The 22,427-nt window shown below is 38.4% G+C and overlaps 1 protein-coding gene across 4 annotated transcripts in view; it reads left to right on the forward strand.

The window, feature by feature from the left end:
• The first annotated feature begins 352 nt into the window (after window positions 1-352).
• The window catches only part of NOSTRIN (nitric oxide synthase trafficking), a 104,674-nt gene continuing 82,599 nt past the window's right edge, over window positions 353-22,427 (forward strand). For 2 of the 4 annotated variants that reach the window (XM_072612226.1, XM_072612227.1), the window contains exons 1-2: window positions 20,359-20,440; window positions 20,650-20,735. In XM_072612226.1, the coding sequence (XP_072468327.1) occupies window positions 20,408-20,440; window positions 20,650-20,735 (119 nt within the window). In that variant the 5' untranslated portion in view covers window positions 20,359-20,407. Of the gene's footprint in view, window positions 481-20,358; window positions 20,441-20,649; window positions 20,736-22,427 lie in introns of those variants that run through there. The other 2 variants (XM_072612225.1, XM_072612223.1) reach the window with 2 other exon arrangements.

Genomic DNA, 22,427 nt, shown 5'->3' on the forward strand with positions numbered 1-22,427 from the left:
CTTCTACTCTCAGAGTTCATCAGTTCTCCCTCTGGAGGTGGATAGCATTTTTCATCAGGGGTCTTTTGGAACTGTCTTGAACAGAGTAGCTAAGTCTGTCACAGCTGACCATTCTTACACTATTGTTGTTGCAAGATTCTCCTATAACCTTTGAATGTTAACCTGTCTCTAAGTATTTATGGAAATCATTGCCTGACAGAAAACCATAATAGCTTCTAGACTCGGAGCTGTTGCCCTACCGGATGGTATTTTGATTATTTTACTCAGGAAATAAATGGGATGAAAGTCCAGGGCTGAAGCTTCCTCTCTGTTGTCTTTGGCAAGAATGATGTGTGCCTCTGCGTACGATAGGCCCTTTCAAATCCAGGAAGTTCAGGAAACACCCAGCCTTGATAGCAGCTTCGAGAATGCTGGGACCAAGGTGAAAAGACACAAGTGAAAACATACTCCAACATGAAGGATCCATTGACAAACTGCTCAGTGAGTAACTTTGTGTGCATGCAGGTGCACACAGAGTGTGTGTGTGTGTGTGTGTGTGTGTGTGTGTGTGTGTGTGTGTGTGTGTGTGTGTTGGGAGGGCAAGGAGGGGTACAGGGTTGGGATATATCTACTAATGGATTTTAAATAGTGACTTCACACACATTGGGACTGCCAAAGACCATGGACGATGAGATACAGACAGCTGTGTGAAAGCCTGGGGTTTGCTTTAGTTCAATTTTACAACAGCAAAGGGAGGGGTCAGATTGTTTCTTGCTTCTTAGCCCAGAATGCTTATAAATGTTTTTTCATTCTGTGTCTGCCTTCATACTCTGGTAAGCTGGATGTATTCTGGCCAGAGGCTACTTCTAAAGGATCCCAAGACCCAGATAGAAGATTCAGAAGATACAAAAGATATAGAATGCAGTGCATGAATAAGGGGAGAAAAATCTGGTGTTGATTTTTAACATTGACGTTAAAGACAATCATTTCCTCAGTTTCTTAGAACTTCGTTTCTAATCTTTTATTGTAAAACCTGGTCCTTTAAGCTATTCCTTTTAACATTCCTCTGCCCCCCCTTTTTTGTAGCTGAAATCAAGGTTTAGAGGCTATATAGTTAAAAGGTAAAAAGGGATCTAAGGCTGAGAGAGAACAAACCCTCCTGTGTTCAGACTAGTTTACCAAGGAATTCATTTCAAACCTGGGAAGATCCCTAGAAATGGAATTATGGTTAGAAGTACAAAGAAATTTTGAGGGTCTTAGCAGAAGCATTAGAAATCTAAAGCAAGAATCAGGAAGCACCTAGAAAAAAAAAAAGATAGAATGTTCTTTAGCTAGGTGAGAAACCAGAGAACTAGCGAAGGACTTAGATCATGCACAAAACCTGAAAACAGGTGGCCCCAAAGACAGATTGTAAATTCTCTTCTTTTTCATCCTTTTTAATGAAAGAAAATAAAAACTTCTCTAACCTGAAACATATGATGAGAGGAATGGGGCTGGGGGAAGACAAGAAAGCACGATGAAAAAGAAAAAGATGTCATGAAGGATTATTATTCAAATAAGTTTTGATTATCTGACCAATGCAAGCAGTTCAGATCCAAATGAAACAAGGTGACAAGGAATCCACCAAAGAACTACTAGGAATTAGTGCGTATCAATAAAGCAGACTTACAAAAAATTATTTGACAATAGAATCATGGAAAGACATCTGTGATCAAAAGATCAGAGGTTTAGAACTGGAAGGGACCCTCCTTCTACAGATGAGAAAACTGAGACCCAGAGAAGCTGACTGCTTCACTCAAGGTCACTCAGGCAGCTACTGGCTAAAACCCAGGTCTTCTCATTTCCCTCAAGCACTCTTTTCCTTTGCCCTACAAGAAGCACAGGAATAAAAATGATGATGGGGCATGTAGCCCTTGTCAAGGCATGTATCCTTTCTAAGTTTCAGTTTCCTCGTTTGTAAAATAAGTATATAAATTGTCAAGTATCTAATGTGATTATTTGTGCTAACTACTTTGTAAAATCGTCTAGAAATATCAGCTACTCTCATAACATTAGGGTATTTCATACCCTAATATTGGGCTTGGTTGACAATAGGTAATTGATGCTAGGTGTGAGAGGGAGCATTCCTAATCAGTCCTACATGTGGTGGCAAAATTCCCAGGGCCATCTATTGATCCCAGGCTTGAGTGGGATTGGTTTCCTTATAGGGACCATAAATCGGATGAGGATTTCAGTTGTCTACAAGCCATAATAGTCAGCCTCGAGTCATAACCACTCAGAAGCTGCCATCAACTGCTTGACAGGGGGTTAAAATGGGTCAGAAAAGTATGAAACAGTCACTGCTTATATGTTTTATGGGTATTAGTACCACTTAACCCAAGTGATTCCATTTTGGAGTCCTATCATTATAATTACAACATCAGACAAAGAATTATTTATTTCAGAATATCACAGAAAATTATATATATATATATATTTCAGAAATCACAATGATCATATGTAGTGTTTCTTATCTTCAAATTTATATTCTTTTCATATTTATATTTAGCTCCATCAAGCCAAAAAAAATCCTGCTATGTTTATAGTATTTTAGGTTAGGGTCACATTGAAATTAAACAAACGTTTGTTTTGTTAGATAATGAGTTCCTTCAGGACAAGGACTATCTTTTGCCTCTTTTTGTATCATCTTGCCACTGGACCCAGATGGCTCTGGAGGAAAACGTGAGGCTGGTGACCTTGCACAGCCTGCCCTTGAGAGTCTTGGTATCATCTTCTTGATGTCATAGTCCTCTCCGAGAACAAAGGACAAGCCACAATCACCCCCAGCGCTTAGCACAGTGCCTAGCTTTTGTTTTTGTCTTTTGATTCATGCGTAAATTGGATTTAAGTGAGGCAGAGTTGCCCGAAGTCGTCTGCCTCACTCTCTCCTCCAGAGTCATCATAGTTCAGTGGCAGGACAGAGTCGAGACAGCTGGTGATGGCTCAGGATGCAGTGGATGACCTTGGCGTCTTCAGTGTCTAACCAAGCTCTAAGAGCTCCATATCGCCTGCTTCATCTGCCTTCATAGCTGTTGGAACAAATTGTTCTCAACCTCCCATTCCACCAAAGTCTTCACATGCTTGGGGTAGACACCCTCCCCCCCAAACTCACCAATGGGTTTGAGAACCCTTGGTTACCCTCAACCTGGTTTGGCTTATCTGCCCAAATGGTTTACCAAGGTGTGGCCGCTGTGCATGCTGCAGCTTCTTGGAGCCACAGGTGAAAGTTAGGTAGAACAGGTGGACTCCAAAGGTGGAAAGAACTCCAAAAAGGGCTCAGCAGCCACCACACCAAAGGTACTGGTCCTCCCTGAACACACCCTACTAGGCACTTAATTAATGTTTATTGATTGATAACTGCCTATAATGTGCAAGGCACAAAAATTATAAGGAAGACAGAAAATAAAAAAAAAAATTCAACAGTGGGCAGAAGAGGGACTAGATTCCTGCAGAGTTCAATGAAAAATTATTTTTTTCCCAGAACAAAGGTAAGCAGGCAAGGAGGACAAGAATTAGGAAGGATTTAAAAAAAAAAAAACTTCCCCAAAACATCACTAGTTCCCCCTGAGTAATTATGATAGTTTGCTTTTCTTTGTGTCCCCATTGCTTAGCACAGTGCCTGGCACATAGTAGGTGCTTAATAAATTCTTATTGACTGATTGACATTTCAATAAATGCTTTGTAGCTTTGTGAGATAGGTAGTGAAAACATTATTATTCCCACTTAACAGTTGAGGTGTAACAGCAATCACACTGGCATACCCAGGGTGGCTGCTAGCACAGGTTCTTAGATCTGCTTTACAAGAAAGATAACTGTTTAAGGAGGCACCAATCTTTTTTAATTATATTCACTAGTTCAGGGGAAAATTTAGCATCCTGAACTTCAGAGAAAATACAGAGAAAATATAATCAGACAAATAAAGACCCACAGACAGGGCTCTACACCTGAATCAAAGCAATATTACTGTACACTTTACATACATGCCTGGATCAAGAGAGCCTTTACATCTGAGCAGCTGGGGAAGCTCTGAACATAAGGCCACTCAGAGTCTCAACCAGGAAATCAAAAGATGCTTCTCATAAAGGAGCCCCCAAAGCAAAATCTCACCTCAGAGTATATATATACTTCTCAGAGCCAGAAGGCATCACAACCTTCATGACTCAGTACTTAATTTGAAATTAGCAAAAGGTATGAAGCCTTCCTACAAGCAAGCTTTCCATAAGTAAACTTGCCTTAATGGTCTCCATGTGAGACCTATTAATGGGCAGGGAAGATCTTATATCCCATTAATATTACATGAGGACAATCCATTTCAGAAAGAATAATAACTCTCAATCCCTTACTCCACCCCTCCATCCCTACCCCCACCTCAATAAAGTGTCTTAACACTAGACCTCAATACTGGCTTAAACTTTTTGGTCAAGCAGGTTGTTGTCCTGTGTAAGGACACTGATATTGCTACTTAAAGACATATATCATCAGCAACAGTACAGAAACTAGTTTGTGCAGTCCTAAGGTGACCAAGAACAACTCTAGTGGGTTGCTCTGAATTAGTTTTCTTTCAAACTTTTTTTTGAAAGTTCCATCAAAGCTGAGGGCAGAATTCTAACTGAGCACTAAGACTTTCCCCTGAACCAAGTGAAACAAAACACTCTTGCCTAATGTAGTTTTGTGATCTTGGGAGAAGCAAGAAGAAATAATAGTAGCTAAATACAACACTTTAAGATTTGCAAAACACTTTACAAATTCCCTGGGAGGTAGGTGCTGTTATCCCCATTTTATAGATGAGGAAAATGAGGTAGACAATGGTTAAGTCACTTGACCAGCTTCACACAATTAGTAAGTATCTGAGGCTATATCTGTATTTGATCTCAGAAGATCTGTATTTAAACTCAGATCTTCCTGACTCTAGCACTGTAACTGCTAAACCAACCTGACAATAATAATAACTGGCAACAACTAACATCTGTATAATGCTTCCTATGTACCAAGATAAGCTCAACAATTACTATTTCATTTGATCCCCATAATAATCCTGGGAAGTAGGTGCTATTATTATCCTCATTTACAGGTGGGGAAACTGAGGCAGACAGAGGTTAAATGACTCGACCAACTTCACACAATTAGTATCTGAGGCAGTGTTTGAATTCAGGTCTTCCTGAGTCTAGCACTCTCTCTACTATACTTAGTTGGCGAAATAAAAGTACTATCTTTTTATCGGTCCAATTTTTTAACAAGTCATTCATCAAGCATTTGTTGAGTCCTTATTATGTGCCAAGCTCGATGATGGATGCTAGGAATACAAACATAAAAGTAAGAGAGACCCTGTCCACAAAGAATTTATATGCTAATAGAGTATAAAAGACAAGCGGTAGGGTAATGTTGACCGTGGAAGGGAATTTTGGTCTAGTGGAGGCAGTCACAGGATTTAAGAGTGGAGTCTGTACATTGTCAGGCTCTTTCCAGGAGCTGTGCTAGTATTAATTGATTATTGTTCCCAGGGCAAAAGGAAGAGATAGAAGTGGGGAGGGGGGAGGGCATGATATTAATGCAGCATGTAGGCAGATGGCAAGATGGGATGTGAGGTCTGACCTGGACCACCTAGATCACATAGGTATGGTGGGTTGAGTACTGCCAGAGGTCTAGGTTGGGGAAACTCCCGTGTCCTGCAAGATAGTGAGATGCCATATTTGTATCATAGAAAGAATTTGGGAGGACTCCTTCTTCCCCAATTTTCAAGAATAGTGTAAGAAGGAGTCCTCCCAAATTCTTTCTATGATACAAATATGGTTTTGATACCCAAACCAGGAAGAGACAAAACAGAGAAAGAAAATTATAGACCAATTTCCCTAATGAATATAGATGCAAAAATTTTAAATAAGATTTTAGCAAAACGAATACAGCATCTAATCACGAGATTAATACATTATGATCAGGTAGGATTCATACCAGGACTACAGGGCTGGTTCAATATTAGGAAAACTATTAGCATTATCGACCACATCAACAACAAAGCTAACAAAAACCACATGATTATCTCAATAGATGCAGAAAAAGCTTTTGACAAAATACAACATCCATTCCTACTAAAAACATTGGAGAACGTAGGAATAAAGGGAACTTTCCATAAAATAATAAGCAGTATCTATCTAAAACCTTCAGCAAGCATTATATGCAATGGGGATAAGCTAGATGCATTCCCAATAAGATCAGGGGTGAAACAAGGTTGTCCATTATCACCACTATTATTCAATATGGTACTAGAAATGTTAGCTGTAGCAATTAGACAAGATAAAGATATTCAAGGAATTAGAATAGCCAAAGAAGAAACTAAGTTATCACTCTTTGCAGATGATATGATGATTTACCTAGAGAATCCCAGAGATTCAAGTAAAAAATTACTTGAATTAATAAACAACTTTGGCAAAGTTGCAGGGTACAAAATAAACCCACACAAATCCTCTGCATTCCTATATATTAGCAACAAAGTTCAACAGCAAGAGATAGAAAGAGAAATCCCATTTAAAGTTAGGGTAGACAGTGTAAAATACTTAGGAGTCTACCTGCCAAAACAAACCCAGGGACTATATGAACACAATTACAAGACACTTTTTGCACAAATAAAGTCAGATTTAAGTAAGTGGAAAAACATTAGTTGCTCATGGGTAGGCCGTGCTAATATAATAAAAATGACAATTCTACCCAAATTAATATACTTATTTAGTGCCATACCAATTAAACTATCAGACAATTACTTTCTAGAGCTGGATAAAATAATATCAAAATTCATTTGGAAAAACAAAAGGTCCAGAATATCAAAGGGACTAATGAAAAGAAATGCTTGGGAAGGTGGCCTAGCGCTACCAGACCTTAAACTGTACTATAAAGCAGCAATTATCAAAACCACTTGGTATTGGCTAAGAAACAGAGAGGTAGACAAGTGGAATAGACTTGGCACTCAAGATGCAGTAGGCAAGGAATATAGCAACCTTCTGTTTGATAAACCCAAGGACCCCAGCTTCTGGGATAAGAACTCATTGTTTGACAAAAATTGCTGGGAAAACTGGATAACAGTGTGGCGGAAATTAGGCATAGACCCATACCTGACACCGTACACAAGAATAAAGTCCAAATGGGTACATGATTTAGGTATAAAGATTGATACCATGAATAAACTGGAGAAGCAAGGAATAGTGTATTTATCAGATCTATGGAGAAGGGAAGAATTCTTTACTAAAGAAGAGATAGAATGCATTATGAAATGCAAAATGGATAACTTTGAGTACATTAAACTGAGAAGTTTTTGCACAACCAAACCCAATGCAACCAAAATCCGGAGGGATGTAGTAAATTGGGAAAAAATTTTTACAGCTAAGCTCGGGGATAAAGGCCTCATTTCTAGAATATATAGAGAACTGACCCAAATGTATAATCATACAAGTCATTCCCCAATTGATAAATGGTCAAAGGATATGAACAGGCAATTTTCAGAGGAAGAAATTAAAGCTATCTATAATCATATGAAAAAATGCTCTAAATCACTATTGGTTAGAGAGATGCAAATCAAAACAACTCTGAGGTACCACATCACACCTATAAGATTGGCAAACATGACAGAACAAGAAAATGATAAATGCTGGAGAGGATGTGGGAGAGTTGGAACACTAATTCATTGTTGGTGGAGCTGTGAGCGCATCCAACCGTTCTGGAGAGCAATTTGGAACTATGCCCAAAGGGCTACAAAAATGTGCATACCCTTTGACCCAGCAATATCGCTACTAGGACTATATCCCCAAGAGATCATAAAAATGGGAAAGGGTCCCACATGTACAAAAATATTTATAGCAGCACTCTATGTAGTTGCCAAAAACTGGAAGTCAAGGGGATGTCCATCAATTGGGGAATGGCTGAATAAATTATGGTATATGAATGTAATGGAGTACTATTGTGCCATAAGAAATGATGAACAAGAAGACTTCAGAGAGGCCTGGAAGGACTTATATGACCTGATGCTGAGTGAAAGGAGCAGAACCAGGAGAACTTTATGCACAGCAACAACCACAGTGTGTGAGAGTTTTTTCTGGTAGACTTAGATTTTTGTAATAACACAAGAACTTCTGAAAAAAAAAAAAAATCCCAATGGTGGACCTCAAGGCAAAAAGCCTTCCACACTCAGAGAGAGAAATATGGAAGTCACTCACATAATGTAGCAGATCATGTTTGTGTATGTGTATCTGTTTGTGTATCATGTTCTGATTTGTTATACGGATTCTTTCATTTATCTTAGTCTGACTACACAGCATGACGATAGTGAAAATATACTCAATAGGAAAGTTTATGTAGAATCTATACAGAATTGTATGCAGTCGTGGGGAGGGAGGGAGGTAGTGGGGGGTGGGTGGGGAGGGATAAAATCGCAATTGTATGGCAGTGATTGTTAAACATTAAAAAAAATTAAAAAATTAAAAAAAAAAAAAAAGAACTGAAAACAAAAAAAAAAAAAAAAAAAAAAAGATAGTGAGATGCCAGGGTGTGCTGTATCTGGAAGGAGAGGGCTATTGAAAGTGGACTGTTAAATTTTCAGTGTAAGCATTTACAGCTCAGAAATCTGCAAGCATTATAAATCAGGGTTTGATATGTTGTTATGTTACTTATCTAGATGAAAGAAAGTGATGGATAAGATGTTAATGCAGATTAGACTTAAAAAGTATGCCCTACATACATTTTTTAAGGGGCAGGGAGAGTCAGTTGTTAAACATTTACTAGTACATCCCTGCCTGGATGGAGGCGGGGAGGGGAAGCAGGAACAGTATAAAGGCAGGATACAGGAAAACCAGGAAACTTGAGTTTGAATCTTTACTATATGAGAGACAAGGTCAATCCATTTCTCTGAGATTCAAAGTCTATCTGTGTAAAAGAGAAAATCTTCACTCTCCATGAGCCTCAGTCTTTTCCTCTGCGTGTTCGTCCTTGCCAAAGAAGACCATGCCATCAGACAAATAATGACATGACTTGTACTTGACTTAGTTTTTTTGAGTGAGTGAGGGCTATGCAGGTCACCAGCCTCACTTCTCCTCCAGAGCCATCTGAATCCAGATATTCATCAGGATGACTGGAGATGACCCAGGATGAGGCAATTGGGGATAAGTGACTTGCCCAAGGTCACACAGCTAGTGAGTGTCAAGTGTCTGAGGTGAGATTTGAACTCAGGTCCTCCTGACTCCTGCACTGGTGCTCTATCCACTGCACCACCTAGATGCCCCATGGAGATAAGTGTACTCCCTGTATCACACTGCTGTGGTGAGAAAATTGTCACCAAAGTGTAGTGATAAAAGTGTCAGCTTTTTTTTTTTCAATTGCTGACCACTGAGCAAATTGTACGGTTTATTTTCTTGTACAGGCTTTGATTATACTTAGAAACAAATGCCCCCTTACAAGAAGACAATGACAATATAAGATAAAGGTAAAGAATGCTATTTAAAATATGAAGAAAAATTAGTTGATTTTGTTAAAACACTTAAAAATCTCCTTCTACTTGAAAGATACCACCAGGAAACCCTATCAGACTTCTCTGTGACTCTACAATAACCTGGGAACCCAATTGTTCCTCCCTCCACAAATGAAAGTGGACTGTGAGTCCCTCTGATTTCATGCCTACAGGACTGGGGCTGTTTTTTTCTTTTTTATCTCCAGTGTTTGGCACAATGCAGGGTACACAGTAAGATCTTAATAAATGCTTGTTGATAGGGGAGCTAATGTGATTGGCTGAATTTATTATGTGGCCTCTAGATGTCTGTGCTGAGAATTTGCCAAGATGCCAGTAACGAGCATATCTTTGGAAAGCATAAATTCAATCAAATCCATCTAATCTCCTCCTATGAAATAGTGACAAGCCTGATTGATCAAGGGCTTCTAATTCATATGACAGATTAGTAAAATACAGTTTGGATCAGGGGCTAAAGTGGTTTTACCCAAGACAGCTTTTCCCACCTCTCTCCTTTCCCTTTTTCTCTCCTCTCTTCTCCTGTCCTTTCTTTTTCTCTTCTCTCTTTCCCTTCTTTCTCCTCCCTGCAAAAGGTCTTAAGAATCCTAAAAAATCACAGGATTTTTCACCTATCCCTGGTAATGTATATTCTGATCCTTTAGACAGGACATATTTCTCAATAATCAGAAGTATTTTTATACAGGATGTTGGATGTTTCTGACTGCCAGCAATATTTGTTCTTCCCAGCTGAGCCTAAAGTACACATAGGGAACATATTTGAATAACTATGGGACAACAAGGACCCTTCTTCCCGACCTCTCTGCTCTTCTCTATTCCCCCTTCTTTGCCCTCCCCTGCTCTTCTCTTTCTTCTCTTCTCTTTTTTGTACCAGTTCTTAACTGCAGTCATGGAGCTTAGATAAGGTTTCACTAAAGAATGAGATAGATCTCTAATGTAAAATGCAGTTGACCTTTTATTCTGTCATGTTACTCACACAAGGAGAGATTCAGGACCTAAAGCAAAATAGCCATTCTCAAGAGCACAGAGGAGCTGGAGCGACTAGGGAGGATTCAGATGGTCTTAGGAATCATAGGTGGATTGGTCTCTAGGATGCAGCTGCAGGAGAGAAATGATTGTCTTTGGGAGAGGCCATCAGACAAGGTAAACCTACTTCCCCTTTCATCACTCCTAAAGGAAGGAGATGTCTGAGTCAGGATCACCATCACAATCACAATCTCTGGATCTGATGATTATAGGGAAGGAGTAGTATTTTTATGTCCATGTCTTGTAGGAGATAAAGTGATAGATTTAGAAACAGGATGACCTGGATTAGTCTGTCTGTCTCATGAGCCTTGTGCATCTCAAAGAGACTCAGAGGCTTCAGACGTCTTGTATTATTTCACCTTTGCTCTCACAATCAGACCTTTCTACTGAGGCATCATGACAAAAAAGTGAGCACAAGGAAAATGGCATCTCATTCACCCTACAAACACAGGTACCAAGCCAGAGCTCACAACCTGAATTAGAAACCTAGGGCATTTGGAGCCCTTTAGTACAGCTGGCTTCTAACCTATAATAATCTCCAAAACATCCAGAGAATTGTGATAGATTCAGGAGAAACGATAGGATTGTAGATTTAGTGTTGAAAGTGGCCAGTTTTACATGAGAAGGCATCTACTCCAACTCCCTCATTTTACAAATGTGGATTCTAAGAGACGTTAAGCAATGTATCCAAGGAGGCAGAGGCCAGTTCAAATGCACATTCTATGAATCCAAATCCAACTGCCTTTTTAATATACAAAGATGCCTCCCTTCATTAGTACAGGTTTTTCTAGGACCCCTAACTAGCATCTCCTTTGGACAAATCAGGGGTAAGAGGATGGGGAATGGAAGAGCAGTTGAAAGCCTTCCCTATGATGGCTGAGTGTATGTCAAAGTAACTGTGGGCTCATTTCAGTTCAAGCTGTGACTTAAGGGTGGTCAAGGTGGGATCCTTGACTCTGTGATGGGTTTTAAGGCATGGACCAGGGAGGCACCGTGGCATCTATATACTACTTGGAATACAGGCAAAGGCTGTGAGAGCTCTCTGATTTCTTTGATGTACTATAAGCACCAGTACATTCAGTACCAAGTTTCACCCAACTAATGTGTATCATACCCAATTTCCTCTACTGCTTGGGGTCCAACTGACTATAGGACAAATTCTTTCAATAGTACTTTAAAATGGATCGATATTAATTGTATTAACCTAAAATCATTTTCATTTGGCCTTGAGATTTCAGCAGCAGTTTTTCTTTCAAATTGAGGGAGGTTTTGTTGTTTTGCTTTCTGAGTATTGAAATAAAAACATATCAATAATAACTTTAGTAAGCAACAATGCTTATCATTTTTTCATTGACATAGCTCCTTATGATTAGCAAAATATTTTCTACCCTTTATCTAACTTGCTGTTCACAATGACCCTGTGAAGCTAATGGTACAAATATAATTTTCCATTTTTGACAAATGAAAAAACTTGAGTCTCAGTGGTGAAGCAGCTTGAACACAATTGCACAACTGACCAAAGTAGAGCCTGAATAGTTTCAAGTCTCATATTCCTGTCCTAAGGCTATGCTGCCTCATCACCTTCTAACATCAAAGATAATATCTGTGGTCTTCAATATTTATGAAAATGTCAATTTCTTGGCTGCATTCCGAACAGCTGGGAATTCTGGGAATGCCATCTTTAAGTCCCGCATATCAGAAATGGACTCAGAATAAGGAGAATCTAGGAAGATTTAAGCAGTTGCTACTTGAATGTCCTATCTTTTCTACACAGGCTTTCGTCTGCATTTACAACTTTTGGTGACTGCATTTGCTTATACTTAACAAGATCTGGAAGGTTATGATCCAGCTCTAAATCCTTGATTACAATAGGTTTTAGTACCTTTTCCTATGAGGTAGTTAATAATGTATTATGTTTATCTTCTGGCTAGGGCCAAGTCCAGCCCTGGCCTGGTAGCAAGCCAGCTCTGCCTTTTTTAGCCTGTGGCAGACAGACAGCTTGGCAGCGGGGACTTTTCCACAATTGCAAATTCGTTTCCTGGGCCTGAAACAATGGGTAATGTCTGTGGCCTTCATGGTGATTTCCAAGGTCCCAGAACCCACTCCTAAGATACTTCCCAACCTGCTCCCTGAGCCCTGAAATCTCTCTAATAACAGAACAAACCTTTCTTTCAATGATCAGATGTAACACTTAAAAAGGGATTCTCTTTGAGAGAGGTAATTCTTTGATTTAGATTTTCTTTTAGGGGAAAGAATTAATTGAATTAATAAATATTGATTAAGGATTTACTGTGTTTCTGGCTCTGTACTTGACACTGGGCCTGCCAAGCTCCATACTTGGCACTGGGGATAAAAAAACATACTAACAGAAAGTCTCTGGCTTCAAGGAGTGTGTATTCTCCCAAAACAAATAAGCAGATAGGTAAATTGAAGATAATATGAACTGGGAGAGGAGGCTGGACACCTAACGAGATGAGATTTGAAACAGGATTTTAAAAGGTGGACGTGAGGAGGGGGTGAGGGTAGGCAGGCTGTGCAAAGATCGAGATTATAACAATAAGGTCAATGTGGCTGGTTTACTGTAGATAATGCATTAAAATGGGACATGATTTGAAACAAATCTGGAAAGGTCAGCAGGCCAGATCTAGACTTTAAATGCCAAGCTGAGGAGTTTGTGTCTCATCCACTCCATTATAGGTAAAACCACTGATGACGGTTGAGACGACAGGTAGAATCTTAGGCCTGCGCCTTAGGCAGATTCTTTTGGCTATGTGGAAGATGGATTTCAGAGGGACACAAATGGAAGCAGGAAGATCAATAAGGAGGATGTTGCAATAGTTTTGATGGGACGATGAACCGGGATGGTAGTGATGTGAGTGGGCAGAAGGGGATAGCGAGGTGAGATTAACAAAATTTGTCAACTGATAGAGTAAAGAGCTGAAGATGAGAATAAGTCCAAGATGGGAATGGGCCAATTGTGGGGACTGGGAGCACCAAACAACTCTCTATTTCATAAGTTGGCTTGTGGTTAACCAATATCTCTTAACAACATTAAGACAAGTCACTTAACCCCACTGGGCCTCTGTTTCCTCATCTGCAAAATGAAGTATGTATTGATGAATTCTGATATCCCTTCCAACTATTACAAAATGTATATACATACTTTGGTCATATAGATTTATGAATCAATGGATTTTGGGTGGATTCTCCAATTGATTTGCTGTCATTTTCTCATTCCTGTTATTTCTTAAAGGTTGTTTTCCAAAAAGTTCATCTTTGAGCTTGACTAAATTGAATACACTAAGACCTCCTTGGTACCACTATGTCAGGGAGATGTTATTGAGGTCAGTCAGTCAGTCAGCAGGCATCTATTAAGAACCTACTGTATGCCAGGCACTTGTACTACATCCTGATGATACAAAGAAAGGCAAAGGAAAATCACTGTTTTTAGAGAACTCACAGTCTAATGGGTGAGAATACAGGTACACAACTATGTGCAAGTAATATACAGGGTAAATTGAGAATAATCAACAGTTAGTCTTTCTTTGTACATCAGGTTGGATCTCACAGTTTCTGCCTAAAAAAGCAATTTAAGTGGTGCAGTGTGGATAGAACTCTGGACCTGGGGTCAGGAAGGCCTAAGGTGAAATCCTAACTCTGACACTTAGTTGTTATGTTTTCCTGGGCGAGTCACTTAAGTTGTGCCTCAGTTTCCTCCACTGTAAAAGAAATAATAATAGCACCTATCTTACAGAGTTGTGAGAGTCAATGAGATAATATTTGTAAAGCCTGGTACATGGTAGATGTTAGATAAATGTCCTAGGGCCTAAAGGCCTAATGTGGCCTTCTAGGTCCTAGGATCCTTTTGACTGAGTCCAAGTTTTACAGAACAAATCCTTTTATTAAGTTTCTGTGACACTTACCTATCTGAGCTATAATGGGATCAAATGACACAATGCTTGAAAAGCATTTTGTGAAACTTATGATGCCAAATGAATGAGTTATTATTAATAATAATGATATTTATATGGCACTCACAATAGTCCAAACACTGTGCTAAGTGCTTTACAATCATCTCATCTGATCCTCATAACAACCCTAAAAGGTAGGTACTGTTATCTTTCCCATTTTACAGATAAGGAAGTTGAGGCAAACGGGGTTAATTGACTTGCCTAGGATCAGACAGCTAGTAAGTGTTGGAGGCCAAACCTGTTAGTGTTCTCTACACAGCTATGATTACTACAAAATTCCTGATCTCAGTGAGAGTAGTTTGAAGTCATAGGTATATTTAGTTGTCTGACCACAAATAGCCAGATGTATAGTTTAAAATATGGCAAGAATTATTTGATACATGCTAAAGAAATCTAGGTCAGGTGGGCAGCCAGAATGCTCCACTGGTAACTTCATGGTGTCTGGAGGAAGTGAGGAAGGACTCCAGCATATCGAGTGGACTGCTTGTGGTGATTATATGAGAGGCAGGCATGGGTGGGTTGTGTTCTTTTATTTTTTTTTAAGTTCATTCAAATTCCTTTTCGTTTTTTTTTTGTAAATTTTAAAAATTTATTTTAAACTTAAATACAAAGCAGGAAAAGAAAAAAAATGCCATGTATACAGCAGAACATAAGAGAGTACTCAATATAAAACAGTAAATTTTCATTTCAAGAATTCCTATGAAATGAATACTTCACATTATTTTCAAAGCTGCCCAGGCTTTCTTTGCTTCCTTGTAAGATATTTTGTTCTCTACTGTGCACTTTTTACTTCATTTTTCTCCCTCCCCCCACTACCCTAAAGTAGGTTACAATCAACCACACACACACACACACACACACACACACGTATATATGCATATACATAAACATCTATAAACATACACATATATACACCTATGCACTCATATACATACACAAACTCATACACAAGATCATACTGTGCATATTTCCACTTGGGATCTCTTTCTCTGAAGGTGGACAGCGTCTTCCTTCATAAGTCCAAGTCTTTCCAGTTTTTCTAATTCAGTCAACTTATCATTTCCTCCACCACAGCAATATTCCAACCCAATCACATCTTTTCTGAGACTATGAAAATTTTTTCTCCCAGTTTTCTGCATTCCTTTATATTCTTGGATGAATGGGTTTTATTTATACAAGAAAATTTTAATTTAAAACAATTGAAATTATCCATTTTACACTTCAACAATGCATTCAACCTTATAATACAATTTAAGGCCTGATACTACTGAATCTATTTCCTTTACATCTTTTTTCCTCTGGTTTCCATGAAATTCCTGACCTCTTGTTCTTCCAAATGAACTTTGTTATTATTTTTTCTAACTCAGACAATTTTTTTTTATTTTTTTGGTATTTACTTGTGCAGTTTATTATCAGTCCCTAAGCATGGCATTACAGCAAGAGTGTTAAGCTTGAAATCAGGAACTTCATTTTTCAAAATCACCTAATTAGCTAAATGTACATAAAAATAACACCAACCTCAAATGGTTGTTATGAGTATTGAATACTATTCTGTTGAAAAGAATAAGATGTGATCATAACATTCTTCTCTGCAAAAGATAGTAATCAGATTAGACAGATTCAGATAGATTGGGTGGTTGGATCTAAGAGTCATGCTAATGGTTCAATGACAACATGGAAGGAGGTCTCCAGTAGAGTACAGCAGGAACTGGTACTTGGTTCTGTGTTGTTTATCATTTTTATTGGTTACTTAGATAAAGACAGGGATGATATGCTCATCAAATTTGAAGATGATACAAAGCTGGGAAGGATAACTGACACACTAGATGACAGTGTCAGGATACAAAAACATCTTAACTAGAGAAAACATTCTGCTAACATCTAGGAAGGTGAAATTGAACAGAGACAAATCTTAAACCTATGTACAAAAAAATTAACTTCAAAAATTGGGGTGGAGGGGATAACTGGCATTTACTCTTATAAAAATTTAGGACATTTAGCTCACTGAAAGTTTAATATGAGTCAGCAATTGATGTTTCAGAAAAGAGAGGGAATGAAACCTTGGGCTACATTAAGAGGACATAGCTTCCAGGAACTGGGAGTTAATAGTTCCACTGTTCTCTGACTTTATGAAAGTTCATTTGGAGTATTGTAATCATTTCTAGGATCAGATAATTTTTGGTATTTAAATTGAGATGGCATTAAAGAAATAGATTAGTTTGCACATGCATACACACACACACACACACACACACACATATATGTATATAGTTTTCTCTTTAATCCATTCCCAATGAGGGTAAGTTTCTAGCACTCTCTGTCCTCTCCCCACTAGCTTCTATATCAGTTTTTCCTTTTATGTCATTTGTATGAGATAAGTACTCCTTTTTAATCTCTCCTTACACAGTTTTGGTTTTTTTGAATCATCTCATCATAGTCAGATCAGCCCAAGACTTTCTTTCAAATTATCCAAATAATGATGACAGATAAGAATACTAATAAAATTTTCACATATGAGAAGCAAACAATTTGACCTTATTGAGTCCCTTATAATTGGTCCTTAACATTTACCTTATATTTCTCTTGGATGATATATATCAAATTTCTGCCTTAAGTTCTGCTGTTTTTGTTACAAATACATGAAAATATTTTAATTTATTAAATGTCCAATTTTTTTTCCATTCAGGATTATACTTAACTTTGCTGGGTTACCCTTGGTTGTAACCCCAGTTCTTTTGCTCTATAAATTATAACATTCTAAGACTTACAGTTCTTCAATATAGTAGCTGCTAGAACTTGTGGAATCCTTTATTGTAGCTCTACGATATTTAAATTATTTTTTTTCTTGTTGCTTCCAATATTTTCTCCTTAACCTGGTTGCTTTGAAACTTGGCTATGATATTCCTGGAAGTTTTCCTCCTGGGATCTCATTCATGTGGTAATCAGTGAATTTTTTTCTGATTCTGCTTTGCCTTCTTGTTTTAGAACTTCAGGACAATTATCCTCAATAATTTCTTGTAATATTGTATTAAGATTCTTTTTTAATTGCAATGTTCAGGTAGTCAGAATATTCTTATATTATTTCTCCTCATCCTGTTCTTCAGATAAATTGTTTTTCTGATGAGATATTTCACACTCTCTTCCATTTTTTCATTCTTTTGATTTTGTTTTATTATTTCTTGGGTCTTAGAATGTCATTAGCTTTCCCTTTGTCCAATTCTAGTTTTCAAGGAGTTATTTTCTTTCTTTTCATAATTTTCTTGATTTTCTTGGATTGCTCTTATTTTTTTCTACTTTTTCCTTAATCTCTTATTTGATTTTTAAAGTCCTTTTAAAGTTCTTCAAAGAACTCTTTTTGTGCTTGGGACCATTTGATATTTCTCATTGAAAAAGAAGTGACATTTTTAGTTTGATTATCTTCCTTTGAACTAGAATCCAGATCTTTATCCCCATAGTAGCTGTCAATGGTTGGGTTCTTTCTCCTTTGCTTATGAATTTTTATTTATTTATTTTTGTTTTATTTTGTTTTTAGCAGCTATTAATGTAATCAAGTTCTAGTCCCGAGGTATGGGGAATGATGCCCCAAGTCTCAGGTAATTCTTACTGTTATTTTTGGAGGTCTGTCCTGGGGTCCAACTTTAGGTTCTCCTCTCCACTCCTGAGCCATGGTTAGGGCCCTCAGTCACACTGTCCCAAAAATGATCTTGCTCCCTACAGTACCTCCAGTGGATGCAAACTACAGCTTTCCTCTCTGCCCTGGAACCGAATCCAGGGACTCTGCTCTTCTGCTCCCCACCCCCTCTGCTACTGCAATAACCAGGTGTGTGCTAATTCCTTCTTCCTGAAGCCACAGCCCAGAATGCCTCTGGTCAGCACACTTATGCTTGGTGTCCCTCATCCCTAGACAACGGAAAGTCCTTCCATCTGCTACTCAGGCTTAATTTTCTCCTGTCAGTGTTCAAAACCCTCTACTATCCATGAGAAGAAAGTTTCTAAGGCTAAGACTCTCTCAACTTAGCTGTCCCCAGGGCTTGTTGTTTGTTGATTCTGCACAGTTGACCTGGAGGAAGGTGTTTGCATTTTGCTCAGGCCTAGCCTGTGCCCACAGAGGTTGAGTCTTTCCTGGGGTCTTCTCAAATTGTCTTAGGAAGACAACTGCTTTATTCCAATGTTTGCTTTGCTCTTCCTTTCCTCTGAGGGAATATTCTGTCTTTTTTCTTTTTTTTTTTTTTGGTGGAGGAAATTTGGAGAACTGAAAGTTTTCTGACCTATTCTGCCATCTTCCCAGAATCCTCTCCCTAGGTTGTGTTCTTCATCACTGAAAGAAATTCTCAAATCAGTTAAGATCTGCCTTAGATGATAAGAGATCATTGATAAGAACTGAGTAGTTCATTGACCTAAACTGTGCCCAATTTTATTGCATTTAGGGAGGAAGCAAGAAGAGGTCTTGATATAATAAAACTACTCATATGTTAGAAAGTTGTTTCTATCAAAAGCCAAAATGGGATGATTCCTTTTCCTGGAGGTGAATTTCAGATGTGTTTTACAACTACTAATAAATGAAAATTATCACTATTGGTATCCATATTACCCTTGTCAGCCTTGCCAAGGTTATCACTGTTTTCTTTGTTAAGTCAAATCTCCCTTAACCCTTGGTCCATGCCCAAGATCTGCCCTTGAAATCCAAGGACACTGAGACAAGTAGGATGTGGGTGCTTTAAAAAAAAAAAATATATATATATATATATATATATGTATATATATGTCCAGTTTATCCCTGCCTCTCTGAAAACAGGGGAGAGGGTCAGATCATTTTTCGAGATTCCTTCCATATCTATAATTCTGTTTCTGTGAGTTTACCAAAGGGTATGAATAAATGACACTGTGATACTGAGGAATGACTGAGAGCCTCATGGATGAAAGAAGAATTTGAAAAATGAGCAGAAATAGAGAAATAGAAATAGAGAAAGATAGACAGAAAAATGGACAGAAATGGCTCTGAAATCATGAAAACCAGGATTCAAGTCCCACTTCTAACACATACTGACTGTGTCACCCTGGGCATGTCACATAACTTCTCAGGGCCCTAGGCTATTTTCCAAATCTGTATAGTGTAGAGAGGGTGCCCACCTGTTTTGGTGGAGGAATCTCCTCACCTGGAAATTCCCTTTACAAATGAAATCATAGGTCCCACCCCTATCATTACAGTTTATGAAGAATGAACTGTACATCATCCAATCCAGTGCAGTGTTTGCACTGTACAATATAAACCCCTGTGTTTTATCTAATCCTATCACACCTTTCCAATGGGGCATGTGAAAAGGAAGATGAAACTCTCCTACATTATTGGATGTCCACAATGTGTCAGAAGGGTACACGGTACATGTAAACTTTCCATTTTAAAATCCTATGATCATTACTTAAAATATTAACTTATACCTAAAGCCAAAGCATGCAAGTTTTCTACTTGGTGTTTGTATGTCTGCATACTGAATAGATCTATTTTAAATGCTTGGCTCAAGAGACTCAGCTCATTAATAAAAAGTCATTCTTATCACTAGAGGTAAAGGGGACAAAAAGGAAAATGAGACAAAACCTTTATACACAAATGCCTAACTTAAGGTGTTAAGTTATAATTCATTTGCATTTTCTAGGATGACAATGTGATACTTCTCAGCAAAGATAAATGAATATTATTGGTTTAAGATTTGATGGTGAACAGCAAAAATATTTGTCCAGAGTTTCAGTGGTTACAAAAAAAAAGAGAAGTTAAATATTTACAGCCCATTATAAGAACAACCTTAACTTCTCCTTCTTTGCAATCAGTTGGAAAGAACTGGCACTGCTGGGTGTCAGAAACCTCTACAAGCCATACTACTGCTGATTTTGCATGAAATCTGAGCCATGTGAAGGATCAGCACAGGTATACCCAGGGCTAGGTGAAAAGTCCTATGGGATCATTATATGAGTCAGGCAGAATACACCTAATCTTCCTTTTAGGATTTAATCCAAAGCACACGTATGCCAGTCATAAACATTTAGAAGCAGAGTTCCAGGTTTAAGGTATCCTGGGTTCACAGTGAAACTTTATCCAATTGTACTCATCTTCCTTCTCTGTCTGTTTTGTTTCAGTATAATAAAGTGTATAACGACCTTAAGGAAGTTTCTCAAAATGGAGAGAATTTCTGCAAACAGCTCACGTCCATCCTTCAGCAAAGGTACAGTACAGATGTTGGCAGTGAGGGCTGCTATCTCTTTATTTGCAACGAGAGACATGATTGGAGATTTCCAGATGCCCTACTTTCTAGAACATGGTGTTCTGTATTTTTCTGCTTGAGAGCTTGGCTGGAATAATGATTATTCTCCATCTCATGAAATATAACTTGGGCTCCATTAAAATGACACAGCAGTTCTCCTGGAAAAGCCAGTAGTGTCCTTGCTTTTCCTCTTAATACTTGGTCATCTTATCTGTAAACTTTCCTGGTGTACTGGAAAGAGTATAAAGAGAAGAAATTCATTCCAAATCAGTCCAGGTCTGATCTCATTTAGAAAGTTAACTCTGTGGTTTTAGAATCCCAGTGCCCAGCAAAAAGTAGATGCTTAATCAAGGCTTATTGGTGAAATGATTAGAATGAGTAACAAAGAGGTCTGAAAGAAATCTTAAAGGGTTTCCCAGTCCTTTCATCATGTTTAAACAGAACTGCACATTAACCTTACAGATGGGTACCTAGATGATTCTTAGATTTCTTCTGAAAACAGTGACCCATTTCTGAATTTAAAAATCCTCTAGCCAAAAATCCTTTATACCAAGGAGAGCAAGCAACCTACTCTGATTTTTTCCTCTTCTCCCTTCCCCATCTGTCAAAATTTTTTATTTCTCTCCTAATAGCAAAATGAAAGGATGTACATGGCTACGGGGGTGTAGATTGGATGGTGGGAAGAGGATAAGCCTCATCCAGAAAGTGACTCTTTGGGCAGCTAGGTGGCATAGTAGATAGAGTGCAGGGTCTGAAATCAGGAAGACTCATCCTCCTGAGTTCAAATATGGCCTCAGATAATTACTAGTTGTATGACCCTAGGCAAGTCACTTAACCCTGTTTGCTTAAGTTTCCTGTATCAATAAGCACCCCAATATACAGAGGGGAGCCTGCTATCACAGGTTCTTTGATCTGCTTTTCTAAAAGGATTGACATCTTTTGAGGGGTTAACAATCTCCTTTAATCAAGCACTTATATCATTCACTTAGTTCAGGAAATCAACAGACAGCACTTCCAAACTCTCTGACATAATCAGTACGTATATCACAAATCAACAGACAGGTCCAACTCTCTGACCATAGTTGCCAGAGAGGGAAGCACCAACAGCTAGGTTTTCAAAGCTGAGGGTGGGGGGCGCCTTAGCAGCTTCCCAGAGTCTCCTCTGGCACACCAAGCTTCTTCCAAAACTAAGCCCCAAAGTAAAATCTCATCCTTAGAGTGTTTATACCTTCTTTAGAGCCAGAAGTCATCTCAACCCTTGAGAACCAGTCCCTCATTAACAAAAGGTCTGGGTCTGCCTACAAATCTTCCCTAATCAAACTCCTCATAAGGGGCAGGCCCATTAATGGATGAGGAAGATTTTTAATCATATCAACCATACAAATACATCTACTGTTTCTAGTTAAAGAAACTCTTGTTTCTGTACTTTACTCCTAGTAAAGACCCTTGATTGATAAAGGCAAGATTCAATCAGAGGCATTATACTAAAACAAAAACAGCAAAAGATTCTATTTTGCTTGCCCTTACATTCCCTCATCTGTAAAATGAGCTGGAGAAGGAAATGGTAAACCACTCCAGTAACTTTGCCAAGAAAACACCACATGGAGTCACAGTGAGTCGGACATAACTGAAACAATTGAACAACCAGAAGAA

This window comes from Notamacropus eugenii, chromosome 5, assembly GCF_028372415.1.
Source record: "Notamacropus eugenii isolate mMacEug1 chromosome 5, mMacEug1.pri_v2, whole genome shotgun sequence".
In the NCBI taxonomy this organism is placed as follows: Eukaryota; Metazoa; Chordata; class Mammalia; order Diprotodontia; family Macropodidae; genus Notamacropus; species Notamacropus eugenii.